A 27,676-nucleotide genomic window follows, 5' to 3' on the forward strand; every position below is an offset into this window, starting at 1 on the left:
GGGGCAGAAGTCCCTGGTGACCCAGTCGGACTCACCCTCTTTATCGGGGCAGAAGTCCCTGGTGACCCAGTCGGACTCACCCTCTTTATCGGGGCAGAAGTCCCTGGTGACCCAGTCGGACTCACCCTCTTTATCGGGGCAGAGGTCCCTGGTGACCCAGTCGGACTCACCCTCTTTATCGGGGCAGAAGTCCCTGGTGACCCAGTCGGACTTCACCCTCTTTATCGGGGCAGAAGTCCCTGGTGACCCAGTCAGACTCACCCTCTTTCTCGGGGCAGAAGTCCCTGGTGACCCAGTCAGACTCACCCTCTTTATCGGGGCAGAAGTCCCTGGTGACCCAGTCGGAGTGATCTTCGCCTGCTTGGGCTCGGACGCGCAGCACGTAGATGCCCAGGTAGTGCAGGTTTGAAGTGGTCAGGTCACAGCGCGTGTGCGGCGTCCCCGCACACACCGTGGTCCAGTCCAACTTCTTCCTCTTGAACTTGAGCTTGTACTTCCTGGATGGGGGCGAGGAAACAGAAATCATCAGATGTTTGCTGTGGCAACAAGCAGCATTTTCATTTGAGACAAACAAACCTGATTTGAGAAAGGCTGTCGCAATTGAAACAGCATGTAAGGGAAGATACAATCAAATCTAGGAATGTATACAATCTGCCTTGTTACACCTAGTACTCACTTGTCTACTTGATGATTTTTTTAAATCACCTTTGAAGTATTCAGTAATCTTGCATTGATGTATTGAATTTTTCAGGGGGTATTTTGGTTAGGGATGGGGCCGATCCGATCCAATATCGGTATCGGGTGACGATATTGGCACTAATTCACGGATCGGATCGGAATCGGGGAAAAAACCGAAAAAAACAAAATTGCAATTCCAGCGCGGGCGCTGGCCGTAATTTGCCCATGTATAATAGTATCCTTCTTTGCTTTGTATAATTTCTTAATTTTGTCTGCTTTTTGCAAGGTATATTTAAAAAAAAATATTTAATTGGCCAAATCTTGCCTATACTGTATATTCAAGAAAAATATTGGTATCGGCATAATATCGGTATCGGCAGATATCCAAATTCAGGTATCGGAATCGGATCGGAAGTGAAAAAAGTGGATCGGTGCATCCCTAGTTTTGGTCCTCCACTGCCTTTACACAGACTTTTCCTGTGACTTGCTCATTGTGGAGCCATTTTTGCCGCCAATGATGATGGTGAACCCGAAAACACGTTGGGGTTCATGATTCCATACAATCACAATGTAATGTAATGCTAATAAATAAAGGTCTGTGCAGAATTGTGTCTCGGCTAGCATTGGTATTGGCTTGCTAGGATGTACGGTAAACAAGCCAGGAGGTTTTCCATCTTAGAGTTAGTAGATTTGATTCCTGATCCTAATGAGCATCTATAAACCTAAAGACTTCTTCTTAATCCACAAGGCTGTCAGACTGTGAGAGGATCAGACATCACACACAAGGCTGTCAGACTGTGAGAGGATCAGACATCACACACAAGGCTGTCAGACTGTAAGAAGATCACAAGGCTGTCAGACTGTGAGAAGATCAGACATCACACACAAGGCTGTCAGACATCACACACTTGCCGAGCAGACGAGCCCACGTTAGCAAGCGAGTGAGAGTCCCTGCCTGGGCTGTGAGCGTGTGAGGGTGAGACTTACGCGAGGTACTGTGTGCTGAAGGTCACGGTGTGGTCGGCTGCAGTTGTGTGGTCCCAGGCCCAGCTCAAAGCAAACTGCGTGTTCATGGTGATCATGGTCAGATTGTGCGGTTGGGCCAGCTCCGCTCCAGCTGAAAGAAAACAAGGAGAAAGGTTGCATCAGAAGACCAGCCCATGTTAATCAGTGGAGGCGCTACAACTGTTATTGTAATGACTTCCCCATTAACATAAACCATAACATTTGCAGTTGCTCGCATAATAATCCTGGAAATGGAATACGTTTCCCTTGAATGTAGTAAAGGTTACCTACCACTAACTTCTACCACTAATCGTAACTTCCTGTAAACTTAGTAATTATTACATTATTGAGTTTTATGACTGTGCCTATGCATGGTCTTTGAATGTTATGGTTGCTTTTGTGGTGTTATTTTAATGTGATGCTGCCGTATGGTTTGTTTCACAGAACCATGTGGGAACTAGGTCTTGGAAACCGGTTAAAAAGGGCAGGCACTAAAGAAGTACTTGGCAGGTGATTGGATGAACCATCTGTCTATCACAGGTTAACTTCAACCACTTAGGACCGCCTCTTCCTTCCTCGGACGCTGATTGGTCCGAACCACTGGCCATTGGCCAACCAATAGATTGGAGCATGGCAAGATGGATTTCTCACGTGGTCTTGATCTCGTTCTCGCGCGAATCCAGCTGCCTTGCAAGGTTAGTGTTATTTCTTAATAATAATAATAATAATAATAATAATAATAATAATAATAATAATAATACAATACAATTTTTGGAGTAAATATTTATCCATGGAAGATGAGGCACTCACTGTACTCTGTACTGTATGTTTGGACTTTTATTAGACATGGTTAAATATTCAAAACGCTAGAAAGCATGTGTATGTGTTTATTTTTTTGTTTTCTTTTTCCAGGCAGTGTTTCCCATACATAAAGGAATTTGTGGCGGGCCGCCACAATAATATTTTGACCGCCACAATAAGATGTTGACCAAAAAACCTTTTTTTTTTTTTACAGTGCACCTGAACGCAACATGCAAGATATCCGCTGAATAAGTGTCCAATAAATGTTCATGTCATTCTGGCCAATACTTCTGTTATAGCATTTCAGTCTGGAATATGGAATATCTTTCAATAATCTATGATTTAGCTGCTAAATTGTCAAATACCGCCATCTGCTCGCCACCCAGGCACTTATGTATGTACTTAACCCAACTAACTTAACCTAACTAACTATCCGGTGTGCACAACACTGTCAGCCTAAACTCCGGCTGACACCCCAAAAACCTACAATCCGCTACAGAAAAATGTATATTGTTTGTTTATTAACTGGCCCCTCGCCTTCTATCATTTCACGAAAGTGGCGAAGCAAGTTGAGTATCCCTGACCTATAGGGAGAAATTTAGTTTGTCATTGTAAACCCACAGCACAGTAATGATGACATGTTCTTCATAGATCTAGCCTTTTAATTTTGCTCTTAAGCTTTCTCAAAGTACACCAAATTCATGCATTTTACTTTAAAATGTTTTAAAAAATCGCGCGGGGGGGCATGCCCCCGCACCCCCCTAGGGTGCCTGCGGTCCCCCACCACAAATTCTCGAAATCCTGTGGGAAACACTGCAGGTGTTTTCTAACTCTGTTCAATAATCTTGTTATTTGATGTTATTCCTGCTACGTAATCTACATTATTGTCATTCCTACTCCAAGTTGAATAAACAACAGAAACAACACATGTCGAATGTTTGATGGTCCATATCGCAGAAATGCACTCTACAGACAGACAGGGCTTTATAATACCCAAGTTGAAGAGATTACTTCAATGAGATTACTTCAATGAAATTGCCCAATGAGAAAACCAAAAGGAGAAGACAATAATAGTGAGAAGAAGTAGAAGAGTGGCGATGTTCTAATGTTGTGTGATGTGTGATGAGAGCTGAGCTCGGGGAACCTGGTTTTGCCTGCACTAAAGCAAAGTCAAAGTGGACTCTTTGTAGGCTAACACACCTGTGTCCACTTAGTAAGAGAGAGACTCGTATTTTCAAGTCAATTTATTGTGTACTGTGTCGCCTCACAGCAAGAAGGTCGTGCGTTCGAATCTGGCACCCCATTCCTTTGTTGCATGTTCTCCCCGTGTCTGCGTGGGTTTCCTCCAGCAGGGATCAATGTCAAATGTTTCCCCACTGGCCCACTGGGCCAGTAGGTCAGAGTTTTCTTGGCCCCTTGTTTTCACTGGCCTGGCAACCAAAAAAACGAAAATAATGTTTTCTTCCAGGAGTAATTGTGCTACTGTAGTAGTTTTGGGTGGATGCGACGAGGAGGGGGCATCTTGAAAATGATGACATCTTCTGAAATGCGCTCTGGCCAATCAACTTGCCCTGCCTTAACCCATTGAGACCTGATGCAGCATTTGTGTGTGTATCCCTTTAAGACCGCAAACCGTCTTAAAGGGATACACAGACACAACTCAAGTCAAGTCACTTTATTTGCCATTTACAGTAGGGACTGCATTGGAATTGGGGTGCTAGGAGCTTAAAAAACATACATAACAAATCACAGGACAGCATATAAAAACATTTAGATACCATGTAAAAAGAATAAAAGGAATAAAAAGGTTAAAATTTTAAAAAGATAAAAGGAGACAAGTGCCTATTGGATAGAACCGAGTTCACCAGCTCAAGTTTTAAAGTGCAAGATAATTAAAGTGCACATGAATTAAGATAAAGTGCCTATGCATAGAGGCAACATTGCATGTACAGTTAGGTATAAGACATCTTATACAAAGGAAAAGCAACAAAAAGTAAGGCATGGTCTACAGCTTGGCGGGTGTAGGATCTAGCGTTTGGTATTAACACATTGAGTGCCAAGGACGTCTGTGCACGTCCTAAAAAAAAGTAACGAGGAGTGCCAAGGACGTCTGTGCACGTCCTAAAATCATAATTCATATTATTCCATAATTCTGCTGTTTAAGGTCGTACCCAGCCAGTGAGCATGAATCCCTTCAAGGGATCACACGGCGCCACCTTAAACATCTACACGGGAGCTGCGCCACCCACCTCAGATCCTTTACTTTGTGCAGGAGAAAGCAGAGAAAGCCGTGATCAAAGGGGAAACCGATGCATGCTGCAGCCAGAGCCATATAGATTGCTCTGTCTGCAGCTGACAGTTGGCTGCATCCGCGCCCACAACTGAGCTCTTCTGCTTCTGTCCATCTGTCTGCATATAGTTTCTCCACACGATTCCCTGCCAGAAAGGCAGCACCCGAAGCCGAACGGCCAAACCTTTTCCTTCAGTCCCGTAACTCCCGTTTGCCATTTCTTTGTTGCGCTGGGATCCGGGCAAAAACGGAGGCTGAGAAAACAGACTGTGCGTGTGGGGAGGAGCCCGCAGCTCAGGGGGGGGGGGGGGGGGGGGGGGGGGAGGCTGCACAGAACTACACCATGTCACTACATCAGAAAATAGTAGCTAGAGTCAGTGAATGTGCTTGAAATTAGAGTGCAAAAAGTATTCATAAAAGTGACTTTATCTTGAAAAGTAAAAAAAGACAGCAGAAAACCCTTGAAAGTGCTCTTCTTTCAGAGGCTGTCATTTCATAATGGAACTGTCTAGAAACAAAATTTCTTCTTTGGAAGAAGCAGGAGTGTCCAATGTTTCATTAGAGTCCAGCCCTGTCAATATAGCCCTAATAGAAAAAATTCTATAGCTGTTTTCAACTGAATGGAAGTGAATCTGGCACAGGCTCCAGACAATTTTACTGAAGCGCTGTGGCACTCAATGTGTTAAGGTCATTCAGACTGCGTACCGCACTTGGAAAAAAACTCTTTGCAAAACGAGTGGTAGAGCATTTTATAGAGCGGTAGCGTCTGCCGAGGGGAAGTAGGTTAAAGAGGTTAGCGGCTGGATGACCTGCGGGGTCTCTAACAATGCTAGAAGCACGGGCCAGAAGTCTAGAGCTGTAGAGCTCTTCTAATGCAGGCAGGTCGGCCCCGGTTGCCCTGCGAGCACGGCTCACAACTCTGTTTAGAGATGTTTTCTCCTTCACAGTAAGATTACCAAACCATATGGTGAAAGAGCTGGTGAGGATACTCTCGATGATACATCGATAAAAATTAAGGAGGACCTGACTGTTGTGGGTAAAATGCTTTAGTCTTCTTAAGAAGAAGAGCCGTTGCTGAGCCTTTTTGATGACTGTTTTAGTATTGGAGTGCCAAGTGAGGTCATCAGAGATGGTGAATTTAAAATCCCTAACCATCTCGACTTCAGAGCCGTTGATTAGAATGGGATGGTGGGGTCCCTTAGTGCGGCGGAAATCGATGACGAGCTCCTTTGTTTTAGAAGCGTTAAGTATGAGGTTGTTAGCCTCCCTCCACCTGACTAGATTTTCCACCTCCAGTCTGTAGTTGGACTCGTCATTTGAGCTTATGAGCCCAATGACGGTGGTGTCGTCCGCGTACTTTACAATCAGATTGTTAAGGAAGTGGGCAATACAGTCGTGAGTAAAAAGAGTGAATAAAAAGGCACTAAGAATACAGCCTTGGGGCGAGCCGGTACTGAGGACAAGAGTCTCAGACAGATTGTTACCGATCCTCACTCTTTGGGGTCTCTGAATTAACACGTTCACTGCCAATGACGTATTAATACGTCAAAAATAATCCAACGGTTGACTGCCAATGACGTATTAATACGTCAAAAAAATGTTTTTTTTTTTTTTGACCGTGGGATGTGCATCTAACCCTTTTACATCTCTTATATAATTATTGGAGCCACCGAACGTTTACAACCCATTCCACCGAGCCACTAAGTGGCGACAGTGCTCTCCTGACTAGAGGAAGGCAAGCACTTCACAGCAAAAATGTAATAGTGTCCACTGTCCATCCAGCAGCCATTCTCATGAAAATGGATGGGGGAAAACGCTTTCGTTTTCGCGCTGATTGCTGGCGATGCGGGATTGCAAATTTGCATAATAGATTACAGGTGGAACACACTTTGAAACACGCAGCATAAATATGACCAGAATCGCATCAAAGCTCTCAACCAAAACTCCACGAAACGAGCGAGTCCACCCAGACTTCCTCAAACAGCGGCCGTGCAAACAGGCAGCAGCCAGGCAGCAGCAACTTCGTTGTGACACGCCCGCTGGAGAGCCAGGGAGGCAGGAGGAGAACACACACGGAGGGAGGAGTTGGAAGCAGAGGGGGGTTTCCTGCTGTTATGGAGGAGATTACTGTTCAAAACTATTGTTTAGATGTCTGACTCTTACTGATGCCAAAAATGAATGGTTAAAGTGACTGTTCTATCGAATTTCACAAAAAGCCGTTTATCTCTGAATAATTTTTCTGACGCTGAAACCATGCTGTATTCAACTGCTAATGCTTACATAACTACTAACTCTACAAACTAACTCTTTTAGACAGAGAAAGCACACATTCTATTAGTTCTTTTGAGATATTGTGTGTTCACAAAATCTTAGCAGAAAAGAATCCTCGGGTCTTGAAAGATGAGCCAGAATCCTCAAAAAACCCCTCTGGCAGAAGCTAACTACAGTAAAAAAAAAACGTCTGGCAGTGAATGTGTTAAAAAGCTAAAAATCCATTCACAAACAGCATCGCACAGACCAAGATTTTGCAGTTTGTGGATGAGGAGTGAGGGAATGACCGTGTTAAAAGCAGAACTATAGTCAATAAAAAGCATTCTGACATAAGATTTACTTTTGTCTAGGTGCTCGTAGACGGAGTTCAAGGCTAAGGAAATGGCGTCCTCCACAGATCTATTTTTTCTATAGGCAAACTGCCAGGGGTCAAGAGAAGGAGGGATCTGACGCTTAATGTAGTCCAGCACTAAACGCTCTAGACATTTCATGAGCACTGAGGTGAGGGCAATAGGCCTGTAATCATTGTGACATGTAACAGGTGTTTTCTTAGGTACCGGGACTACAATAGATTCTTTAAAACTCCTAGGGACAATACGGCGCTGCAGTGACATGTTAAAAAGGTCAGTGAGCACGGGGCAAGCTGCTCGGAGCAGGATCTTGCGACCCGGGGGGGAATGCCGTCCGGTCCGGCGGCCTTCCTGACTTTGGTCCTAGACAGGACCTTCCGGACCTCATGTTCTGATACAGTCAGCCCAGACAGATCACTGGGGTTAGAGGGCGTGAAGACAGGAGGGTCAGTGTTCATAGCATCAAACCTGGAGTAAAAATTGTTCAGAACATCTGGGAGTGAGGGGTCATCACAGGCTGTGATGGCCAGGCTCCTGGGTTTGTATGAGGTGACAGAGCTCAGGCCCTGCCACATACGTCGAGGGTCGTTCTCCTTGAAGTGGCCTTCAATCAGGTCTCCATAGGAGCGCTTGGCAGCTTTTATTGACCGCTCCAGCGAGTATCTTGCTAGCGTGTGACATCCCCGGATTTGAAAGTGTTAGCGCGTTCAGTTAATTTGGCTCTGACGTCGGAGTTGAGCCATGGATTCTGGTTGGGATGTTGCTTGATCGTTTTGCGCGGGATGCAGGAGTCGATGCAGAAGTTGATATATGAAACAACAGAGTCGCAATATTGATCCAAGTCCTCAGATTTAAAAACATTCCAGTCAGTCGAGTCAAAACACCCCATTAGCTGTGTTTCAGCATCCTTAGACCAGCATTGTATGGAGCGGACGACTGGTTTACATAGTCTATTCTTCTGTAAGTAGGTGGGCAGGAGAAACATGGAGAGATGGTCAGATTTGCCGAAGGCTGGTCTTGGGAGCGACCGATATGTGGCTTTCACATTGCTGTAGCACTTGTCTAGGGTTTTACTGCCCCTTGTGGCATGTTTCACGTGCTGATAATAATTTGGAATTACAGTTTTTAGAATGAGGGATATATAATGAGGGATATACACGCAAATGCTGCATCAGGTATCAATGGGTTAACTTTTACTGACCCTGCTCTGGTTTCCTCCCACAGTCCAAACACATGCTGGATGTTTGTGCCGGATCGTATCATGATGTAATCTAGTCAAATGTGTAGTATGTATTTGATGTATGTAACCTATGTTGTGTGTGTAGACAGATGATGTACTATACTGCGATGATGCTATGTAAGGCCCTTTGAAACATGCTTGTGTGAAAGGGGCCTAGAAACAACTGAACTGAATTCAGGCCATTCGACATCACAAGTCCATTCTGAATAGAGGGAAACTGTTAAAAATAGATTAAAGAAGTTTTGCTCTTCCGCATGACTCAATACACAGACAGGAAATATCTGATGGGTGTGTGTCTCTGTGTGTGTGTGTGTGTGTGTATGTGTGTGTGTGTGTGTGTGTGTGTGTGTGTGTATCTGTGTGTGTGTGTGTGTGTGTGTGTGTGTGTGTGTGTGTGTGCGCGCCACCTCGTTGAGTCACAGTGGAGTCCCGAGGTTTTGGTCAACAAGGTTGAGTCGTATCTTCCTCTCTGACTCAACCTGTTTTATGCCTCTGGTGTGCTTTCTGTTCTCTGTCTCATATTGGTGTTTTTTCCCCCCACGACACAATTCAAATCACACATATTTCACTCCACTCTGAATCTAAACCCTAGTCCCTACATATAGCCTCTTCTACTGTGTGCCCTCTGTGATCAGGGAGAGGAAAGTCACTCCAAACCCCCCCCCAGAGGGAGGTTTATTCTCACCTGCCCTAACGACCTGAACTAACAAGAAGGAATGGCTACTGTACTGTAGGAACAGAGGAGTCTGGCACCAGCTAGCATCAAACTGGCACGACAAGGTGTTGATGTTTGACGAGCAACCGGGCTTCTAAAAATAAAGCCCAATAAAGTCAAGCGCCTCCTCTCTTCTTCTCGGCCTTTGCCCGTCAGATACGGATTGCTCCGTCATGTCAATAAGCCTCAGGTATGAGGAAGGTGTGGCTCCTGTGTGGGCGAAACTGCACCGATGAATCACAGAAATAAGCAGAAATCTGGTCAAGCTGCCAGGCTCACCAGCTGCCTGAGAGACGCAAAGCGAAACGATGACTCGGCGCTCTCGCCCGGTCAGGTAACGAGGAAAATACGGTGGCCGAGAGAGGTCCGCTCACTGCATCTTAAGAAGACTATGCAAATAAGACAAAACACCAGCTAATTAAGAAAACATCTTCATCAAATAGACACAGCCAAATAGACAAATACGCTGCAAATACTCAACCAAATAGACAAATAATGCTTTGGACGTTATTAGCTCATTTTCCAACACCAGTGACGAGTAGGCGACACACACTGGGACAGTGGGACACCAAAAAGTGTCCCTGGAAACAGATGCTGCTGTCGTCTGTGCTACTTGTAGCACGTTTGACTATTTGGTTGTATTGTGTATTTGCAGTGCGTTAGTCTATTTGGTTGTGTATTTGCCATGCGTTTGTCTATTTGGTTGTGTATTCGCAGTGCGTTAGTCTATTTGGTTGTGTATTCGCAGTGCGTTAGTCTATTTGGTTGTGTATTCGCAGTGCATTTGTCTATTTGGTTGTGTATTTGCAGTGCGTTGAGCTCTCTCGGCCAGCGGAGGTTAATATTTGACTGAATTAATGTGTTGATCTTGTCTCCTTTAGCCTCAGGAGCCCTCTGTACGCTGCGTTTCCGTTCTGGAGCATGGGATCTCAGTCTAAAATAAAAAATACTCTATCACTTTCCTTGTCTTTGCTGTGTTTCGCCAGCTATTTTGTGAATTATTTCACAGACTTCTGTACTGACACTGCTGTTGAGTTTATTTCACTTACAGGGCGGCAGCAGTGGGGAGATGTGGAGTGGACAGCAGCTACAAACAGAACATTGGAGTAAAGGTCAGACTGGAGTGCAGCTGTGGCCTCTCTGGCTTCATTCACACTGAAGTTGAAAATAATTCAGATTTCTTCCTCACGATGTGATTGTGAAACAGATCTGATGAATTCAGTGTGAACAGCAAAGAGCTGCATGGATGGAGTGGCATTTTTTCCAAACCTGATCCAAATGGATCTGTGGCACAAAATGAGAGCCTGACACACTTGTATTTTGAATCAGAATGTGTCAGTGTTGTCATGACAATATGCAAATCTTAATTAATACATTCATAGGCATTGTCCCTATCTTAAATAAATAAATACAATGAATTGTGGATTGTGTGCCGGTGGAGGCATTATGGTTTCGTTTTCATTATTGATTAATCTATTGATGATTTTTTCCCATTATTCAATTAAAAGTTAGTCTATAAAATAATGACAAATGCCCATCACAAGTCACCGGAGTCCAAAGTGATTCTTATAATTGCTTACTAACGAGACATTCACACCAAAAGCGTTTTTTTTTTCAGTCAGAACGCTATGAAAATCATGTCGAGGGCGCTTCCATTGTGCACAAAACACAGCGCACGGAGCGTTTTTTTGGCTTCGTTTTATTTCCCCCTGCAGTCGTACGCACTAGAGTTGAGCACACAACGACCACACGGACGGTAGCCAGCTAGTTTTGTCTGTTTCATGTTGTTCACTGTCAACATGAAAGCCAGAGTATTGTCAATTCTGGCAGCAGCGAGGTTGAGGATCCCTCTGGGAGGAGAAAATGTAGGAGTGGAAAAGACGAACAGCGCGCTTTTCCTCTAATGTTCAACTTTTTCAGCGCTCCGCCAAAAAGACGAGACGCCACCAGCGTTTAAACGCCAGGTGCGTTCATTAAAAGAGGAGCACGTCTAGCGTATCCTTACATAGAGAATGAATTGCAGAAAGACGCTGGCAGCTCCAAAACGCTTTTGGTCTGAATGTCCCCTTAGTCTGACAAGCAGCACACACAAAAGAAGACGGGAGGGGGGGGGGGGGGGGGGGGGAAGCAGCAAATCTTAAAGGTACAGTTCACCCAAAAATTTAAATTCCATCATCACCTGGCTGGCTGGCAACCTCCCTGTGTGTTATGGACAAACTGTGTTTCAACTGCCATGAGGGTGTGTAGAATGTACTGTATATGATGATGACAGAACTTTCATTTTTGGGTGAACTGTCCCTTTAAATCTTTTTTCTGAAGCTGCAACCAATATTGGGTATATAGTATATACCAAATATATGTACTTGATAGATGACTAAAGTATCCTGATCAGTTTAATTTCTGTCGGTCGAACACTCAACAACGGCAAGGAATAGTTCAGTCTCAGTTCAGTCAGAACTTAACACGTTCACTGCCAATGACGAGTTGAGTCGTCAAAAAAAAAAAAAAAAAAAAATTTGACAGTGGGACGTGGATCAACGCCCCCCACGTCTCCTATAAAAATATTGGAGCCACCGAATGTGTACAACCCATTCCACCGACCCACTAAGTGGCGACAGTGCTCTCCAGACTAGAAAAAGCCGAGCCAAAACTGCAGGGGAACGCGCGAGGAAACCATTCTCATACTGTAAAATGGATTGGCGAAAACGCTTTCGCTTTCGCGCATTATCGCGCTGGGAGCTGGCGGTGGGGGATTGCAAATTTGCATAATAGATTATGGGTGAAACACACTTTGAAACACCAGCAGAAAGCGCAGAATCGCACGCAGCTTCATTCCAGCTGAGCTCAACCAAAAACCCAGAAACGAACGAGCCTCATTCTCATACTGTAGGCTAAAACGCTTTCACGCTGGTGCACACGGGCGCACAACGGTGGGGGGTTCCAAAAATAGACTGGGTGGAAAACACACTTTGAAACACGCAGCATAAAGCCTAGAATCGCACAAAGCTTCATCAAAGCTCTCAAACCCAAGAAACGAGTGAGCCCCATCCACACTCGCCGACGAGGGGGCCGCCAGGGAGGGAGGCTGCTCACTGCTCAGACAGGCAGTAGAAACTCGCTTGTGACAAACGCTGCTGAAAGCCACCAGACACGCCCACGGAGGGAGGCGTTTGAAGGAGAGGGCGTTCAGAACTATATTGTTTAGATGTCTGATCTCTCACTGATGCCAAAAATAAATGGTTTAAGTGACTGTTCTGCCTGTTTGATTGAATTTCACAAAACTGCGATTATCTCAGCTTTCAGTCTCAGACGCTGAAACCATGCTGTACTCAACGGCTAATATCTACATAACTACTAACTCTACAAACTAACTCTTTTAGACAGAGAAAGCACACATTCTATTAGTACTTTTGTGAACTTTGTGTTCACAAAGTCCAAGCAGAAAATAATCCTTGGCTCTTGTAAAATGAGCCAGAATCCTCGAAAAAACCCTCTGGCAGAAGCTACCTACAGTAAAAAAAAAACGGCTGGCAGTGAATGTGTTAAAAAGGCAGATAAACTCGTACTGTAACGGTACAAAACGTGTTGGAAACAACAAGTGAGAGAGGCGTAGGCATAAAAATGCATGTAGGATTTTTGCTATTGTTCTTCTGCACACAAGTGTCTTTTCTCGGATGTGTGTCACTCAGACCCTAGCATGGATATAAACACTCATCCAAAATAATCAGATATGAGACGTGAACAGGAAGCCCTGCTGTGTGGTCCAAGAGACTAGATCGCCTCTGCAGAGATCATCATTACCCACCCCCCCAACCAACACACACACACACACACACACACACACACACACACACACACACACACACACACACACACACACACACACACACACACACACACACACACACACACACACACACAGAGCTGGTTTAGCTTCAGAGTGCAGTGAAGTGTGTGCTGATGCCAGACTCCTCTTAGCGTTTCTTCACAACAGCAAACCTTTACCCCCGGGGGAGTGATTTTGCTCTCCCCGATCGCAGAGGGCATACAGTACAGGAGGCTGGAGAAATAGCGGTCAGTGGGGTTTAGATTCAGAGTGGAGTAAATATGTGTGATTTGAATTGTGTTGTACTGTGTTGTAGCTGAGACAGAGCAGAGGCAGAAAACTCATTTGAGTTAAGAGACGAAAATACCATGCAACCTTGTCGACCAAAGCCTCGGGAGTCCACTGAGACTGAACGAGTGGGTGCGCACACACACACACACACACACACACACACACACACACACACACACACACACACACACACACACACACACACACACACACACACACACACACACACACACACACACACACACACACACACAGAGAGAGAGAGGGGGAGAGAGATAGATACGAGGTTACATCAGGTCAAGGCCAGGTCACATGGAGACGAATAGAGGAAATGAGACAAGATAAGAAATAGATGCCCCCATTTTGTTGTTTTCCACAACACATCTTCATACTCTTTGTGCCAGCTACTAATCTCCACCCTATATACACCGTCTGCCATATTGGAATGGATTGGGAAAGGCTTGTATTACCTCAATTCAATGATATGGATACATTTCTCCAGACTAACTTCAGGCCCCCCTGCATTTGAGAAAAACACTGATGCTGCTGCCTTGCATAGTATTGCAGCAGCAAGTAAGCTAACACCGTCCAAATGATATGGTAACATCAGCTCCCATGGTGCAAGGCAAAGAAAACGGTGTTGGAAATGTCACCATGAAGACAGGGCTGGTGCACACAAGACAGGAAACTAACTGTAAAGACAAAGATTCACCAGCACTTTAAACCACCCACTTCTAGAAATATAGGACTCTCAGTGATGGCTGGTGTCAATTTTGTGTGACAATTTTCAAAATACGTATAGCAAACATTTGGCTGGTGGTATGCAGGTGTTATCATTTTGCAAGTGCATAATGGGCAATATTACAGTACAACAGGTTGTATGGAAGGACATGCTTTTATTGTTTTAAGTGGGTACAATATGTTTATAAGCTGGTCATAAAAAGGTTGTTTGCAGCTGTAGGCATTTGGTCTACACAGTAATATTGGCAAGATCTACTGCTGGATCATCTTAGATATGTCCAAACACCACATTTGGGGTTTTGAAGTCAAAATGTCCAGTCGCCTCACCCAAGACCCGTATCTTTGAATCAGTTATGTTGCTATTACATGGCGAATGCACTTAATATGCAGGCAGGGCGATGCTTGACTTCAACAGACAGACACGACAAAGATATTTTCTTGCGCCAGTGAGATAACTCTGGCACACTGGTAGAACAGCTAACGTACTAACTAGGCCTGTGTCGTTGGTTTGAACGTTAACGGTACAGCCACATTCAGAGTCGGACCCATCGAGACCAGACCGACAAACACACTCTTCTTGCGAGAGTAACGTTATAATATCAACCTGCCAACGTTAGCATGCTAGCAGCATTTTACTCACCAGCGCTGGTTTGGAGGCAGCAGAGAGCGCAAAGGTAGACAGCAGCAAACATGGTCGATGTTTACCGAGGTAATAAGTGAATAACACAACACTATCGACTGTCAGTTTTTCATATGTTCATCGCTCTAGCCAGGCTCGGCTCGGATCGGCTCAGCTCAGCTCAGCTCAGCTTCTCCCCGCCATGTCAAAACCATGGATGTAACAAATAATTCTAGACCGGTAGAATAAAAACATTGATTTCCGGTTACGGCTGTCAAAATAAAAGCGACACATTACGCCATTCCGGGGGGGAGGGGAGTCGCCGAATGTAGTAGCAATGCAAACAGTAAACACTAATAAATACAAATAGGGCGATAATTAATATAGCAGTTTTTCAAAAACATTGAGGACATTTCATATATTATTATTTTTAAGATTTGGAAAATGGAAGTGATTGATCAGACTTAGCCCTATGATGCAAAAAAATAAAAAAATAGAGAGAGGAATATTAAATCACACAATTAGACAACATAGCACTACACACACACACACACACACACACACACACACACACACACACACACACACACACACACACACACACACACACACACACACACACACACACACACACACACACACACACACACACACACACACACACACACACGCACACAACCATAACCCGGAACCCCTCATGGACCCACATTGTGAACCACTGAAATAACTAATAACTAATCGAAATATTAGTTTATTTACGTTCCATCAAGTACAACATTTAGTCCTATGACTGTCATTGAGTGTAATAATGTTTGTCTTACAGTAGTACCGTGGCTGCAGGTGTTTTTAGTGTGGGAAGTGCCGTACTCCCTAACTACGGAGCAAGCAACACAAGACTCAACAGCAAACAAACAACATCAACAACATCAAGTCTGTTCTTCCTCTGAGTCTTCAGGCTCATGGGAATTTGACACCCTGAGATGAGAAGGTTTGGGGTCTCTTCATCTTAAAACTGTGGACTGATGTCTCATGTGTCACAGTAAAACTTTAGCACAGCCAGCCAAGCGTAGCCTGGTCATTCACTTTCACTCTTTCAAGTTCCTGAAAAGTACGACCGTGTGCATTTGTTGACTGCACTTCACCTTGTGAGTCCCTGCAAAGCGAAAGACGAAGCTAAACTTCCTCGTCTTCCTCTTCTGTCCACTTCAGCTCCTCTCTCTCTCTGTTCTGTCCTCGCCTTGGCTTCTATCTTCCTCTGTTTGACCATTGCACCGTTGCCCCTTTCTGGTTTTTGTCTTTTTAAGTTTCTCCCTCTGTGATCTCAGCTGGTTTGCTGCAGTCGCTCCCTCCGGCCTCCGGAGGGCGCTCCTCCTCCACAGTCCTGCCGTCTGTGATGATCCTGACCTGGTGGTAGACCTCCTCCGGCGGCATGGCCATGTAGATGGAGGAGGAGGGAGGCTCCAGCAGGTACTGTGGGGTGGGGGAGAAACGGCCTATCAGTGTTGTTGTCTTACTTCCTACTGTTGGCCAATAAAGACAATGGATTCCTTACTGCCTCTATAGATTTCAGAGGAAAATCAACCGAAAGTATGGGCAAATTTGGACATATTAGCCACTATGTACAAGCACACACACACTAGCCTGGGTAAACCCAGCCCCCACGTGACCTGCTCTCAGACCCTGCTCACAGTCACTACGTAGTGACTGTGAGCAGGGTCTGAGAGCAGGTCACGTGGGGGCTGGGTTTACCCAGGCTACACACACACACAGACATACATGCACGCATGCACGCACGCACGCACGCGCACGCGCACACACACACACACACACACACACACACACACACACACACACCTCCTTGATGTGCTGGGGCAGGGATTCGTTGGGACAGAGGAAGTGGACGATCTTTTTGCGCTGCACCACGGCAACCACTACCACAGTCACCACCATCGCCATGACAACAAATGTCACCACGGCCGCTACCCATGGAGCTTCTTCTTCTGCAGCAGGGTGAGAACAGTTATTACATAATAAGTTAAACAGTAAAATCCACTTTACTTGCAAAGGAAAATAATACAGTTTTACAATTGAGCAACAATTTACTTTTGGGGGATTTGGGCGTGCTACAGCATCTTTGAAAGTTTGTGAGTGAGGCAGGATGCTGCTGGTGAAGTTTGGATTTGCCTGGTGAGTTTATCGACTCTACTTCATTTCAAGGTCTTATTGTATTCTAATGCCATGTTCATATCAGATTGACTGTGAATACAAGCTGCCCACTGGGTCTATGTCAGCCTCCAATCTTAATTATAACTAGGAAGTGGGAATATTATTTATAGAGAGAACATGCATGATCAACTCAAAACCTTGAACTTCATCGGATGCCAGCAATAGAAACATTGTATTTAATATATTTATTGTCCCTCCCTCATCAAAGGGAGGGACTATAGATCGGTCTCCGTGCACCCGTTGGTCACACTTTAACGTTGACTTTGTGCCACTAGGGGGTTTTTTCCCCTCTCTTTTTTGAGATTTCCCCCCAATTGTACTAGGCCAATTTCCCCCTGCTGCCCCGGGCGCTGTTCCACCCTCTGATCTGGGGAGAGCCGTAGACTAGCACCATGCTTCGTCCGACACATGCGCAGTTGCCAGCCGCTTGCACAGCAGCAACAGCAATACCACGTTCACCACGCTATTCAGATATCTGCCACTTTCTATCATGATTGGCAGATAGAATCATTGCTGGCTGGTCAAACAGGGCAAGTGAGCGTTGGATTCTGGGACTATTTTACATGTACACAGGACATAGTTTCCTAAGAGTCTTACTGCTAGCGGTGCTCCCACAGGTGATGCTGCTGGGTTGGCTGGGCCGGAGGTTCTTCTCTGTGTGGATCTGGACCTGGAAGCAGTACTTGGTCCAGGGCTGCAGCTCGTTCATCACCACGCGGTTCTGCTGGATGTTGCCCTTGCTGACGGCCTGTGGGAAACGAGGGGCAGAGCAACGGTTACGGCAGAGCCCCACTGCTTGTGTTGCGTTGCCATTCATGCCATTCATACACAATTAGGTTATACTTATGTTGGTTAAGGGGTAGGCTAACGTTAAGGACAGAGGCTATTCATTTGGATCAAAATGTTGAATTATAGAACCCCAAGTATTTATTTATTTAAATGACCATAGATATATATATATATATATATATATCCACCTTATTTTTTAATGCCCCACTGTACAAATAATTGTGGGCACAAGTTCCGGTTTAACGTGACTTATTGTTGCAGCTTGCCATTTCCTTTGTTATACTCTGGCTGCAGACCCGAATTATAAACCGGAAACTGGAGTACGTTATAAAAGTTATAAATATAGTCACGTTATAAACAACTAACCAACGCTGGGGGTCCGTATGGAAACAGTGTTACTCGAAATGGTTAAAAGTTAAATCAATTTGGTCATTTAGTGGCGTTTTACTGCCATGTAACATAGCTAGCTAGCCGCTAACATTAGCCACAGTAGGCTGCGCACTGAGCTCTTAAAGGGATATTTATCAACGAGATTTCTGCCAAGCTGGACCTGATTAGTGATTTGCTCCGTTCGCCCAGACGGGTGTCAAGCTGTCAGCAACAAGGCTGGGAGGATCACACCGGAAGAAAAACGCATAAGCATCATGGCCGCTAGAAATAAGGTGGATATATATATGTGTGTGTGTGTGTGTGTGTGTGTGTGTGTGTGTGTGTGTGTGTGTGTGTGTGTGTGTGTGTGTGTGTGAGTGTGTGTATATATACCGTGTATATATATATATATATATATATATATAGAGAGAGAGAGGGAGAGAGAGAGAGAGAGAGAAAGAGAGAGATAGAGAGAGAGATATTTATATGAATGGATACCAGGAAACAACCAATATAAAGGGTTACTTTTAAAATGCATTCCACCACAGATTACTGCACACATGCCCTAAAATGTAATTTGTAACATATTCCATTAATTACTTAAGTTAAGTAACGTATGTAACGTTGTGATATTTGCACATCTAAGTCTTTCATAAAAAGTAGGCTAGTAGCCTACGTTATTACCTCGCAGGCTCGCAAGCATTGTGGACTTCCGTGGGCACTATATTCTCTCTTTAAATATCTCTCTCTTTAAATCGATGTTTCTCATCTCCTCCCGATCAGAAATGTCGGCTTTTCTTTTTACATGCCAGAGATGACGGATTATATGATTATATCGCCTCTTAGCGCTTTCTAGCACACATCAGTTGACCACAAACATGCAACATGCGTCACAAACTGCGGTAAAAACCCTGATTGAGACGCATATTCTGAATGCGCTGTATACATGATCAAAGAATCCTCCTAAAACCTGAATAATAGTGGAATAACCCACATGTCTTAAATCGGAAAATGCTAAATTCTGAAAAAGGGCAAATTCGGAAAATGCACCTGGAATATGCTGTTTACATGACCCTTATCAAATTCAGAATATTGTTATTTTCCGAATAATAGTGGAATATTGTGTGCATGTAAACGTATTCAGTGTCATTCTCTCGTGGTGTGTGGCAGCAGGTGCACTAGTGCGCACGCACAAATTGTTGCACTTTTTTTTTTATCTGTTTATGGGAAATGTGTGATTCATGAATTTGAGAGCAAATACAACAAAACAAACAAACAAAGTAACTAATCCTTTAAAGTAATCTATTTTTAAAGACAGAGTAACTGTATTCAGAATATCGCCAATTTAAACTGTAACTGTAATGTAATACAGCTAATCATATTTTGTACTTTAAATAATGTATTCTGAATACATGTATTCCGTTACTCCCCCTCCCCTCCATATAAAAACACTGACAGGAAAATCTGAGTTATTTCTTGAATGAAAACAGAACGCTGGTCACAGATAATCACAGCCACAATCTTATCGTCAACCACAAGACGGACAGTGTTGGGGGTAACTCATTACAAAAGTAACATATTACATGTAATATATTACTTTTAGCAGTAACTCAGTAATATAACTTATTACTTATAGGATTTCAGTAATATTATACCAGTTACTTTGTCAAGTAAGTCAAGTTACAAATTGAGTTACATTTTATTAAATCAAAGCACATATTTAAAAAAGATACAATCATTTCCTAATCAAACTGTGTGTTTTTATGCAAATAACCACTACAGATGACAATAACACAGGAAAAGAATAACATTTAGAATTTTGGATTGTTTACACTGACTTCAAGGCGGTTAAAAAAAAATTCGGGATGGTTACGGGGCGGCGATGTCATTCTGCTGCTGATGATGTTTTGGTAAAAGTAATGCAAAAGTAGTGTAATAAGTAACGAGTTACTCTACACAGAAAGTAATATTGTAAAGGAACGTATTACTTTCAAATGAAAGTAACTAGTAATATGTAGTATATTACATTTTGAAAGTAACTTGCCCAACACTGAAGACGGATGATAAGAAACTTATGAGCTTTGGGTTTTGGCTTGGAGCAGCTCGTTCAGTCTGAGCTCACACTGCTCATACAGAAACCTCTACAACCAAACTACAGTGTACAGATGTAGTGCTGCATGATTTGGGGAAAAGGTGCGATTAGCGATTGTTGTGGACAATATTGTGATTCGTGATTGTGATATAATAAACAAATGGTATCTAGGAATGTGCCGCTTATGAGTTTTTGACGGTATGATAATAACCTTGGAGAAAAAATACCACGGGTTCACGGTATCAGACTAACATAGGCTACATGAAATATATTAAAATATATTAAAAATAAATAAGTAAAACAATTTGAAATAAAAATATCTTTCAAAAAATATAAAACATTTTATGATCAGAATACAGCTTTTCTTTTTTTTTATAAAATCTTTGCAAATTATATAGCCATGTACTCTTCACAACATCCTGTGATATCAGTCTATGTTTGAGACGTTGGCCTGTCTCAAACATAGAAAAACGAAACACAACAGAAAAATAGAAACTGCAGCACTGTGTTACAGCACATAGGCTGTGTAAGACTCGGACTGCAAAGTTAGTTACATGTCTGTCCAGTAACACAGTGAGTAATACACACCCAGTTTATTTCTTTTGTAGCGACAGATTCCACATGGCCTTAAACGCCACACTCAGGTGACTCTTTTCTTTGGTAGAGAGAGCCTGGTGACACGAGGTTACATTAACATCGTGTCACCGGGCTCTCTCAAAGGAGGGTACGTGCAGACTTTACGTGCAGACACTGAAGGCGTCGTGTGTGCAAGCTGACTGACTGGAGTGTTTTTTCTGTGCTCTCAGCCTAACCTCACGTCACCAGGCTCTCTCAGAGGAGACATAGCCTGGTGACGTATTACTACAGGCAGGAAGACCCGCCCCTCGTTCCGGATCTTCCGTTTTGTGTCCGATGGTGTTTTCGTTCCCCCATTTTACCGTTTTGACCTGTGTGTCAGGCGGCGATGCCATTATTTGATTTGAGTTGTTTGTTTGTTTGTTTGTTTGTTTGTTTGTTTTGTAGCTTTTGGGGTAGCTAGATACTTGCGTCGCCCATGTTTTCTGAACAGAACGCAAGGATTGAGCAGAATATTTTCCTGGAGTACAGCACTTTGGTTCCGGGCGGAAGTCGTGGGTGCGTTCCGCCCATAGCTGGAAGACTCGGAGCGAGGTTTTTCCATCCCGACTACTTTCAGCCCGGTTAATCTCGCTATAGTCTTCATCATCACAGCGGCTCATTACCTGCTGAACACTTAAACGCGCACTAGTTCTGCATACTGTAAGCACCCGCAGCTCTCTCCTTCTTTTCCCGACTTTCTCACTAATCACATGGCTGTTTACATGCTTTTCTGATCGGCTAGTTACTTAGCCTAGTTAGCTGTTAGCGATCTCATGGCTGCTCTCTCTCTCTAGGTAAGATGTTATATGTTTATGTTAACGTTATGCACAACATTACTGTATTTGCGGGAGTGGGAGAAGTCTCCCGCTAGTGTTGATGTCCAGTGGGATGGCAGAGAAACGCGTGTTTGTTTATCTGCTGCGTTAGACGAGGCACACACAAACAAACAGACGTGTTTTTTTTTAATAATCGCACCCTTTTGCGGTTATGTAATTACACGTGCTGACATCGTGATTGCGATTGGATTAATCGTGCAGCACTAGTGTACATGAATGCATCCAGAACCAAACTACAGTACAGTGTACAGTAATGCATTGTTCTCTGCTACTTCACTGATGATTTCTCAACTCCAAACTCAAACCCACACAGGTTGAAAACACGTACAGTACAATGAAATTAAGTCACCCTCTCACACACCATCAGAGACGTATTGATTGATTGATTTGATTATGGATATAAAAGACAGCAACATCCGAGGGAGATACAAGTAAACGTGCCAACACTTATTTCCAACATGGTCCCTGGTACAATGCTACAGTATCAATAGCCTGCTTTCCACTGGGGGAAAACAACTACATGTTCAAGACAAGTAATTAGCTTGGCTTCCAAGTCCAAACAAGCAAAACAAGCACGCCGTTTTGAGCTGATATCGGAAAGATACTGAAAGATCCTGATTTCATAAAACAACGCAGGTAGAAACTATGGACGACCATGGACATCATCTCAACTTTTAATATTGCCGCTGTTTTTACACACGTTTTGATTACTGTTTTTTTTTGGGGGGGGGGGGGGGTAGCGACAGGAAAGAGTGGGGAGATAGAGATAGAGAGAGAGGGACAGCCTACCTTCTCCTGCTGGCCCTCCCTCCAGTAGGTGATGTTGTAGGTGGCGTAGTTGTACGCCCGCCTCAGCTCAGAGATCTTGAACGCTGGATCTGTAATGCACACTTCAATATCCGCCCCAATGGAGATGAGAGACACGCTGGGCGGGCCGATGTTGGCTGTGGGGAGAGAGGGAGAGAGAGAGACAGAGACAGAGAGATGGAGGGAGAGAGGGAAAGAGACAGAGAGAGACCGAGAGAGAGAGAGGGAAAGAGAAAGATACCGAGAGAGGGAAAGAGAGACAGAGAGAGAGAGAGGGAAAGAGAGAGAGACAGAGAGATGGAGGGAGAGAGGGAAAGAGAGAGAGAGAGACAGATAAAGAGAGAGAGAGGGAAAGAGAGACAGAGAGATGGAGGGAGAGAGGGAAAGACTTGAGTTTTTCTTCGTGTCCATGGGTTCAGGAAAATGCATCTCAAAAGGTCCAATTTGCAACAACATCACAGAATAAAGCAGGTCCAGTACAGACTTTCCAAAAGGTGGAGAGCTGGCGAGACTCAAACGGAACCAAACTGGTTTCAGAGAGGAAAGGGATGTTTTTGTATTGTGGCTCTTGCCAAAAGTATTTTTTGTCAATGTGGCTCCTGAGTAGGTTGAGGACCACTGGTCTCTAGATATGTCATATTTTGGAATGAAAACCTGCACCCACTGTTTTGGTCCAAGGCGATCTCGGGACTCTCCACCCAGATGGAGCTCTCTGCCCCCAGCTCTGCCCTCACTCGGCCTGTGTACTTCCCATACACGTTGATGTTGAGACTGGAGACGTCACATCTGAGGGCGCTGGTGTTCAGACAGCCCTCTCTGTACTGGCTGACCGAGGAGCTGCGGACAGAGAACCAGAGCAGGGTTAATACAAATGTGTTGGTTGGTTTCAGATGAAGGGGAGTTCACCATGACGAGATATGACAGGAGGAAAAGCTGCTGTGGACTTAATGCTCGCTATGCGTATGTATGCGAGTGTGTGACAGAGAGATTTCCACCAAGCCAAGTTAAGTTTAATCTCTGAGCACTCTCCATTGGTTTCTAATCAAATTGGACCCAATAAAGATACATTTGGAACTATACAGCCGAAAAAACCACATGCTAACAAAACCACATGCTAACGTGTCAGATGAATAACTCCTAAGCGTTTCATGAAAAGTGGATTGCAATCGCTGCCCTTTAATGAATTCAATGTGATTTTGTAAATGCTGGAAAACAGGGCAAAGATACGTCCTCCCTCCAAGTTTCAGCAAAATCAGACCAGTGATGTTTCTGACATATCACCTGAAATACGGACAGACGGCGATCCACAGTCGCCACTCCCCGTTTGAATCGCATTAAATGATAATGATAAGATTGTTCAGGTGAATGGGTTTCGCTGCGTAAAACCTTCACTTTGAGGAGGACCGTACAAGAGGAACCTCACAATTGGGAGTTACAGTATGAGGTTTTCGTGCGACAGCCGTCAGATCAAAGTGGGTCAGGAGATGCAGCAATATAAAGTGGGTCAGGAGATGCAGAAATATAAAGGCAAGGCAACACGTGTGTTTGTTCATAACAAAGGGCCATAGGACACTGATATGGGCGTGTCGCTCCTCTTACCCAGAACAGGGGGAAGTTTCTCACAATGTCCATGTGCCACCAGTCACCAGAAACTTCACACTTCAGTCACATTTCCTGGGTTCCTGTCCCACGTTCTATAAATCCTCTGCTCTCCAGAAGTTGTACACGCAATGCGGGGTGGTGGGCTTTCTGGCCATACTAGCTTATAGTTATCTAGGTAAGCTAGCTAGCGCTGATCTTCCAAAAACAGGAATGCCATGGTCATGGATGAAAGAAAAAAAGAGTCATTGCTATTTATCATTTTCATGTATATTTTTAGTTCCTTCTTTGTCATTCAACTTTGACAGTTAGTTAGTTTGTCACTCACTGCTTGTGAGCAACTATAGAGACACTGCGGAGCGCGTCACCATTCAGAAACCACGCCCAAAACGGGGGAAAACAGAAACCCCCCCTCCAATCCTGGCGTTCTCCTATGTCGCGTGCATGGTTGCGTGTTGCACAAAAAGATCGTATATACGGAAGATGAACACTCCAACTTACTTCCTTGACAGCTAGATCCACATTTTTCTTCTTGCCAATTCTCAATGGCTTCCTTGTTTTGCTCAGGAGTACAAAACAACTATAACTGGCGATTTTTTACATTTGTTGTCTGTGCGGCCCACCACACAACAGCTTTTAGCTACGTTCAATTTGCCCACCACACAACAGCTTTTAGCTACGTTCAATTCAAGGAAAATGACGCTGGTCTATGGGAGTGAACGGAGCGATTTCCCCTGTTATGGGCGTGGCCGTTTCATGCAGTGTCTCTATAGTTCTTTGGCTCCGCCCACTGGGGTTTAATTGGAGACAAAGCAATTGGGGGCACGGTGTCACAGTGGTAGCGCTCTCACCTCGCACTCTCGCCTCACAGCACAGCGAGAAGGCCATGGGTTCGATTCTCACCTGGGACGCTGTTGGCACTGGGGGTATGTCTCCCCATGCCTTCGGTGCCTGGTGCCCAGGTGGGCTATCTCATGAGAAAGGGCCTTTCTGTGTGGAGTTTGCATGTTCTCCACGTGCTCCCCTGGGGTTTCCTTCTCCATATACTGTATAACCCCCCACTAAAAACATGCAGAAGATCGTCGTCTGACAAGCGGCGGTTGGAAGAAGTTGGTCGGCGGGCGCTTCACTGCAGTTGCCCGATGCTCCTGGCCTGACCGTAGGGGAGGACGAGCCAGGATGGGAAAAATGCGGAGGACAAATTTCACGGCGCCTCTAAGCATGTGTGTATAATGCCGTGCACGTGTGTGCATGCATTGTGACAAATAAAGACATTGTCCGTCCTGTACCTTTAAGCAACAAATAATGTCTGTCTCCATGAACACTTTTGCCAGATTTAGAAACTTTCATTTTCTCAAAAGCGACCATCAAATCAAGTGACTTTTCCTCACATTGGGGAAAATGTTGCCACAAATCAGTGCCGCTGTTGACAACGTTTGTGCTACATGTACTTGCTTGTCTAACTCAGGGGTTCCCAAACTTTTCCAAATCCAGGACCTCCAGCAAGCTACTATTTAGACCAAATATATAAGATTTCCTCCCCAGAAGCCACAGCTGGAAGATCCCTGCTGTTGGACAGGTCCTAACAGCCTGTGGGTTGGGAGCGGACAGTGATGTGACACCCATGATGACAATACTAACTCATTATCCATTCTCTCACTGTGCCCACATAGTGGGGCGAGATTACTGTACTGTAGCAGATAGACCTACTGTTTATCCTGCTAGCTATGCTGCCATCTGGTGATTCCCAGCTATTTTTTTATTTTTTTTTGCAACCAATAGCTTTCCTTTCCTTCGAAGAGAATGAGCGATGTTAGAAATGCTTTTGTAACTAAAACTCAAATTCGCTTTTTCTTGAGTTTGGGCCAAATTGCCCCTCCTCTACCTTATGTTATCTCATGCTGTGTCTATTCATTTAGTTAGAACTGTACAAAACTCCTCCAAATCAGGCCCAAGTAGTTGTATTTTGAGACACTTTAATACTGCTGTGCCTGATCCATCGACACGTTGTGGTATAATCTAGACTAGACATCAGCGGTAGCACCATACAGTAGTTTGACAAAAGAACAACTGTCTGTTTGTTTCCAGTTCCTGTTTCCCAAAACTAAAACTGATTGGTGATCAGGTTGTTGTCGACTCACGTGAACTGAGCATTGTAGGACAGGCCATGGGCTGGGTCTGCAGGCGGATCCCAGATCAGCACCAGGTCCATGTTGTTGGAGGAGAACCTGACGTTTCTGGGCGCATGGAGAACTCCTGACACCACTGCACCAACAAGTACATACAGTATATGACATTACATTTAGGCTACTATTATTTCAGCTAGATAAACAGACAGACATAGAGACATGATCAGAGCTACTTGAACCTTTTTGGTCTTTTCTAGAAAATGAAACACAAACACTGACGCTTGTTGCCATTATGGTGATCACTGACTGGATTGTATTGATCTGATTTACCTCTACATTACGGACATACTATTATTGTCTGGAGTAACCAAGACTGGTGATTTTTGTCTATAACTTGATGACTGCTATTCAAATCATATTTCAAAACACTGACAACTTTTAACATGACAACTTTTAACAGATGACTCAATAGGCTATGTTTAAAGTTTCATATTGTCACTCCAGCCACAATAAGTGTAAGTTACATATCAAAATGAGGTATTAATGACAAACACACACTACACTTTTAACTACAGTAGGCTAACTTGAAATGATGTGATTAACTGTTACAACATAACATTGTTGTAGTTCCGGAACGAACACACACACACACACACACACACACACACACACACACACACACACACACACACACACGCACACACACACGCACGCACGCACACACGCATGCGCACGCACGCACGCACACACACACACACACACACACACACACACACACACACACACACACACAAACACAAACACATGCTCTTCTTGTCTCTCTCTCTCTCTCTCTCTCTCTAGTTCGGATCAATGATTAACCAAACTGAAACGTCGACCTGTAGAACTAAGATATGAATTTACCTGTGGATCCACATAATGCTGAGACCGTCAGGATTACAGTGAAGACGGCAGCTGGCATGTTCATCCAAGAGTCTCTAGCAGTCGCAGTGAGTAAAGTCCACCTCCACTCTTGTCGCTGTTCTTTCTGTCATTTATCAAACTGTATTTCCTTGTCGAGAAGGGGCGGGCGCTGTGACTGTGACCATGTGTGTCTGTGACGGGGAACACGAAACTGGGCTTGTTCAGAAACATGTGGTGCTTCAAGGAATCAGCCCGTTGTTGTTCCACACTGTAAAAAACACACCGTCATTTTATCTGATCATACTGCGGTTTGACATCTGATTTTCTCAAAGAGAGTGAAATAAAGAAAGCATTGCGTTTGTTTCCAATGCAAATCATAATAAGAAAATTGCTCACTGATGACATCACAACTGCCTGATGACATCACAGTCGAGCAATTGCGTGACATCACTTCCAGTTGAGTGACATCACTTGCCAGATC

General features: G+C 44.3%; 2 protein-coding genes across 2 annotated transcripts in view; both read right to left on the reverse strand.

Annotated features, from left to right (window-relative positions):
* The window catches only part of LOC310778966 (interferon alpha/beta receptor 1b-like), a 39,462-nt gene extending 24,449 nt beyond the window's left edge, over window positions 1-15,013 (reverse strand). The window contains exons 1-3 of the mRNA XM_083639439.1: window positions 14,849-15,013; window positions 1,666-1,795; window positions 307-497 (exon numbers count right to left, since the gene is read on the reverse strand). Coding sequence (XP_083495565.1) covers window positions 307-497; window positions 1,666-1,795; window positions 14,849-14,900 — 373 coding nt within the window. The 5' untranslated portion in view covers window positions 14,901-15,013. The remainder of the gene's footprint in view (window positions 1-306; window positions 498-1,665; window positions 1,796-14,848) is intronic.
* A 596-nt stretch (window positions 15,014-15,609) lies between these two features.
* LOC310778968 (interleukin-10 receptor subunit beta-like) lies at window positions 15,610-27,316 on the reverse strand. The gene is made up of 7 exons (XM_083639441.1): window positions 27,196-27,316; window positions 26,305-26,428; window positions 23,229-23,401; window positions 22,547-22,701; window positions 17,651-17,801; window positions 16,682-16,827; window positions 15,610-16,297 (listed from the first exon to the last, which is right to left on the reverse strand). Exons 1-7 carry the CDS (start codon window positions 27,257-27,259, stop codon window positions 16,127-16,129), a joined length of 984 nt encoding a protein of 327 aa, XP_083495567.1. The 5' UTR covers window positions 27,260-27,316; the 3' UTR covers window positions 15,610-16,126.
* Between the last annotated feature and the right edge of the window lie 360 nt (window positions 27,317-27,676).

The sequence above is a fragment of the Poromitra crassiceps genome (genome assembly GCF_964638095.1).
Source record: "Poromitra crassiceps genome assembly, chromosome: 6".
Taxonomy (NCBI): Eukaryota; Metazoa; Chordata; class Actinopteri; order Beryciformes; family Melamphaidae; genus Poromitra; species Poromitra crassiceps.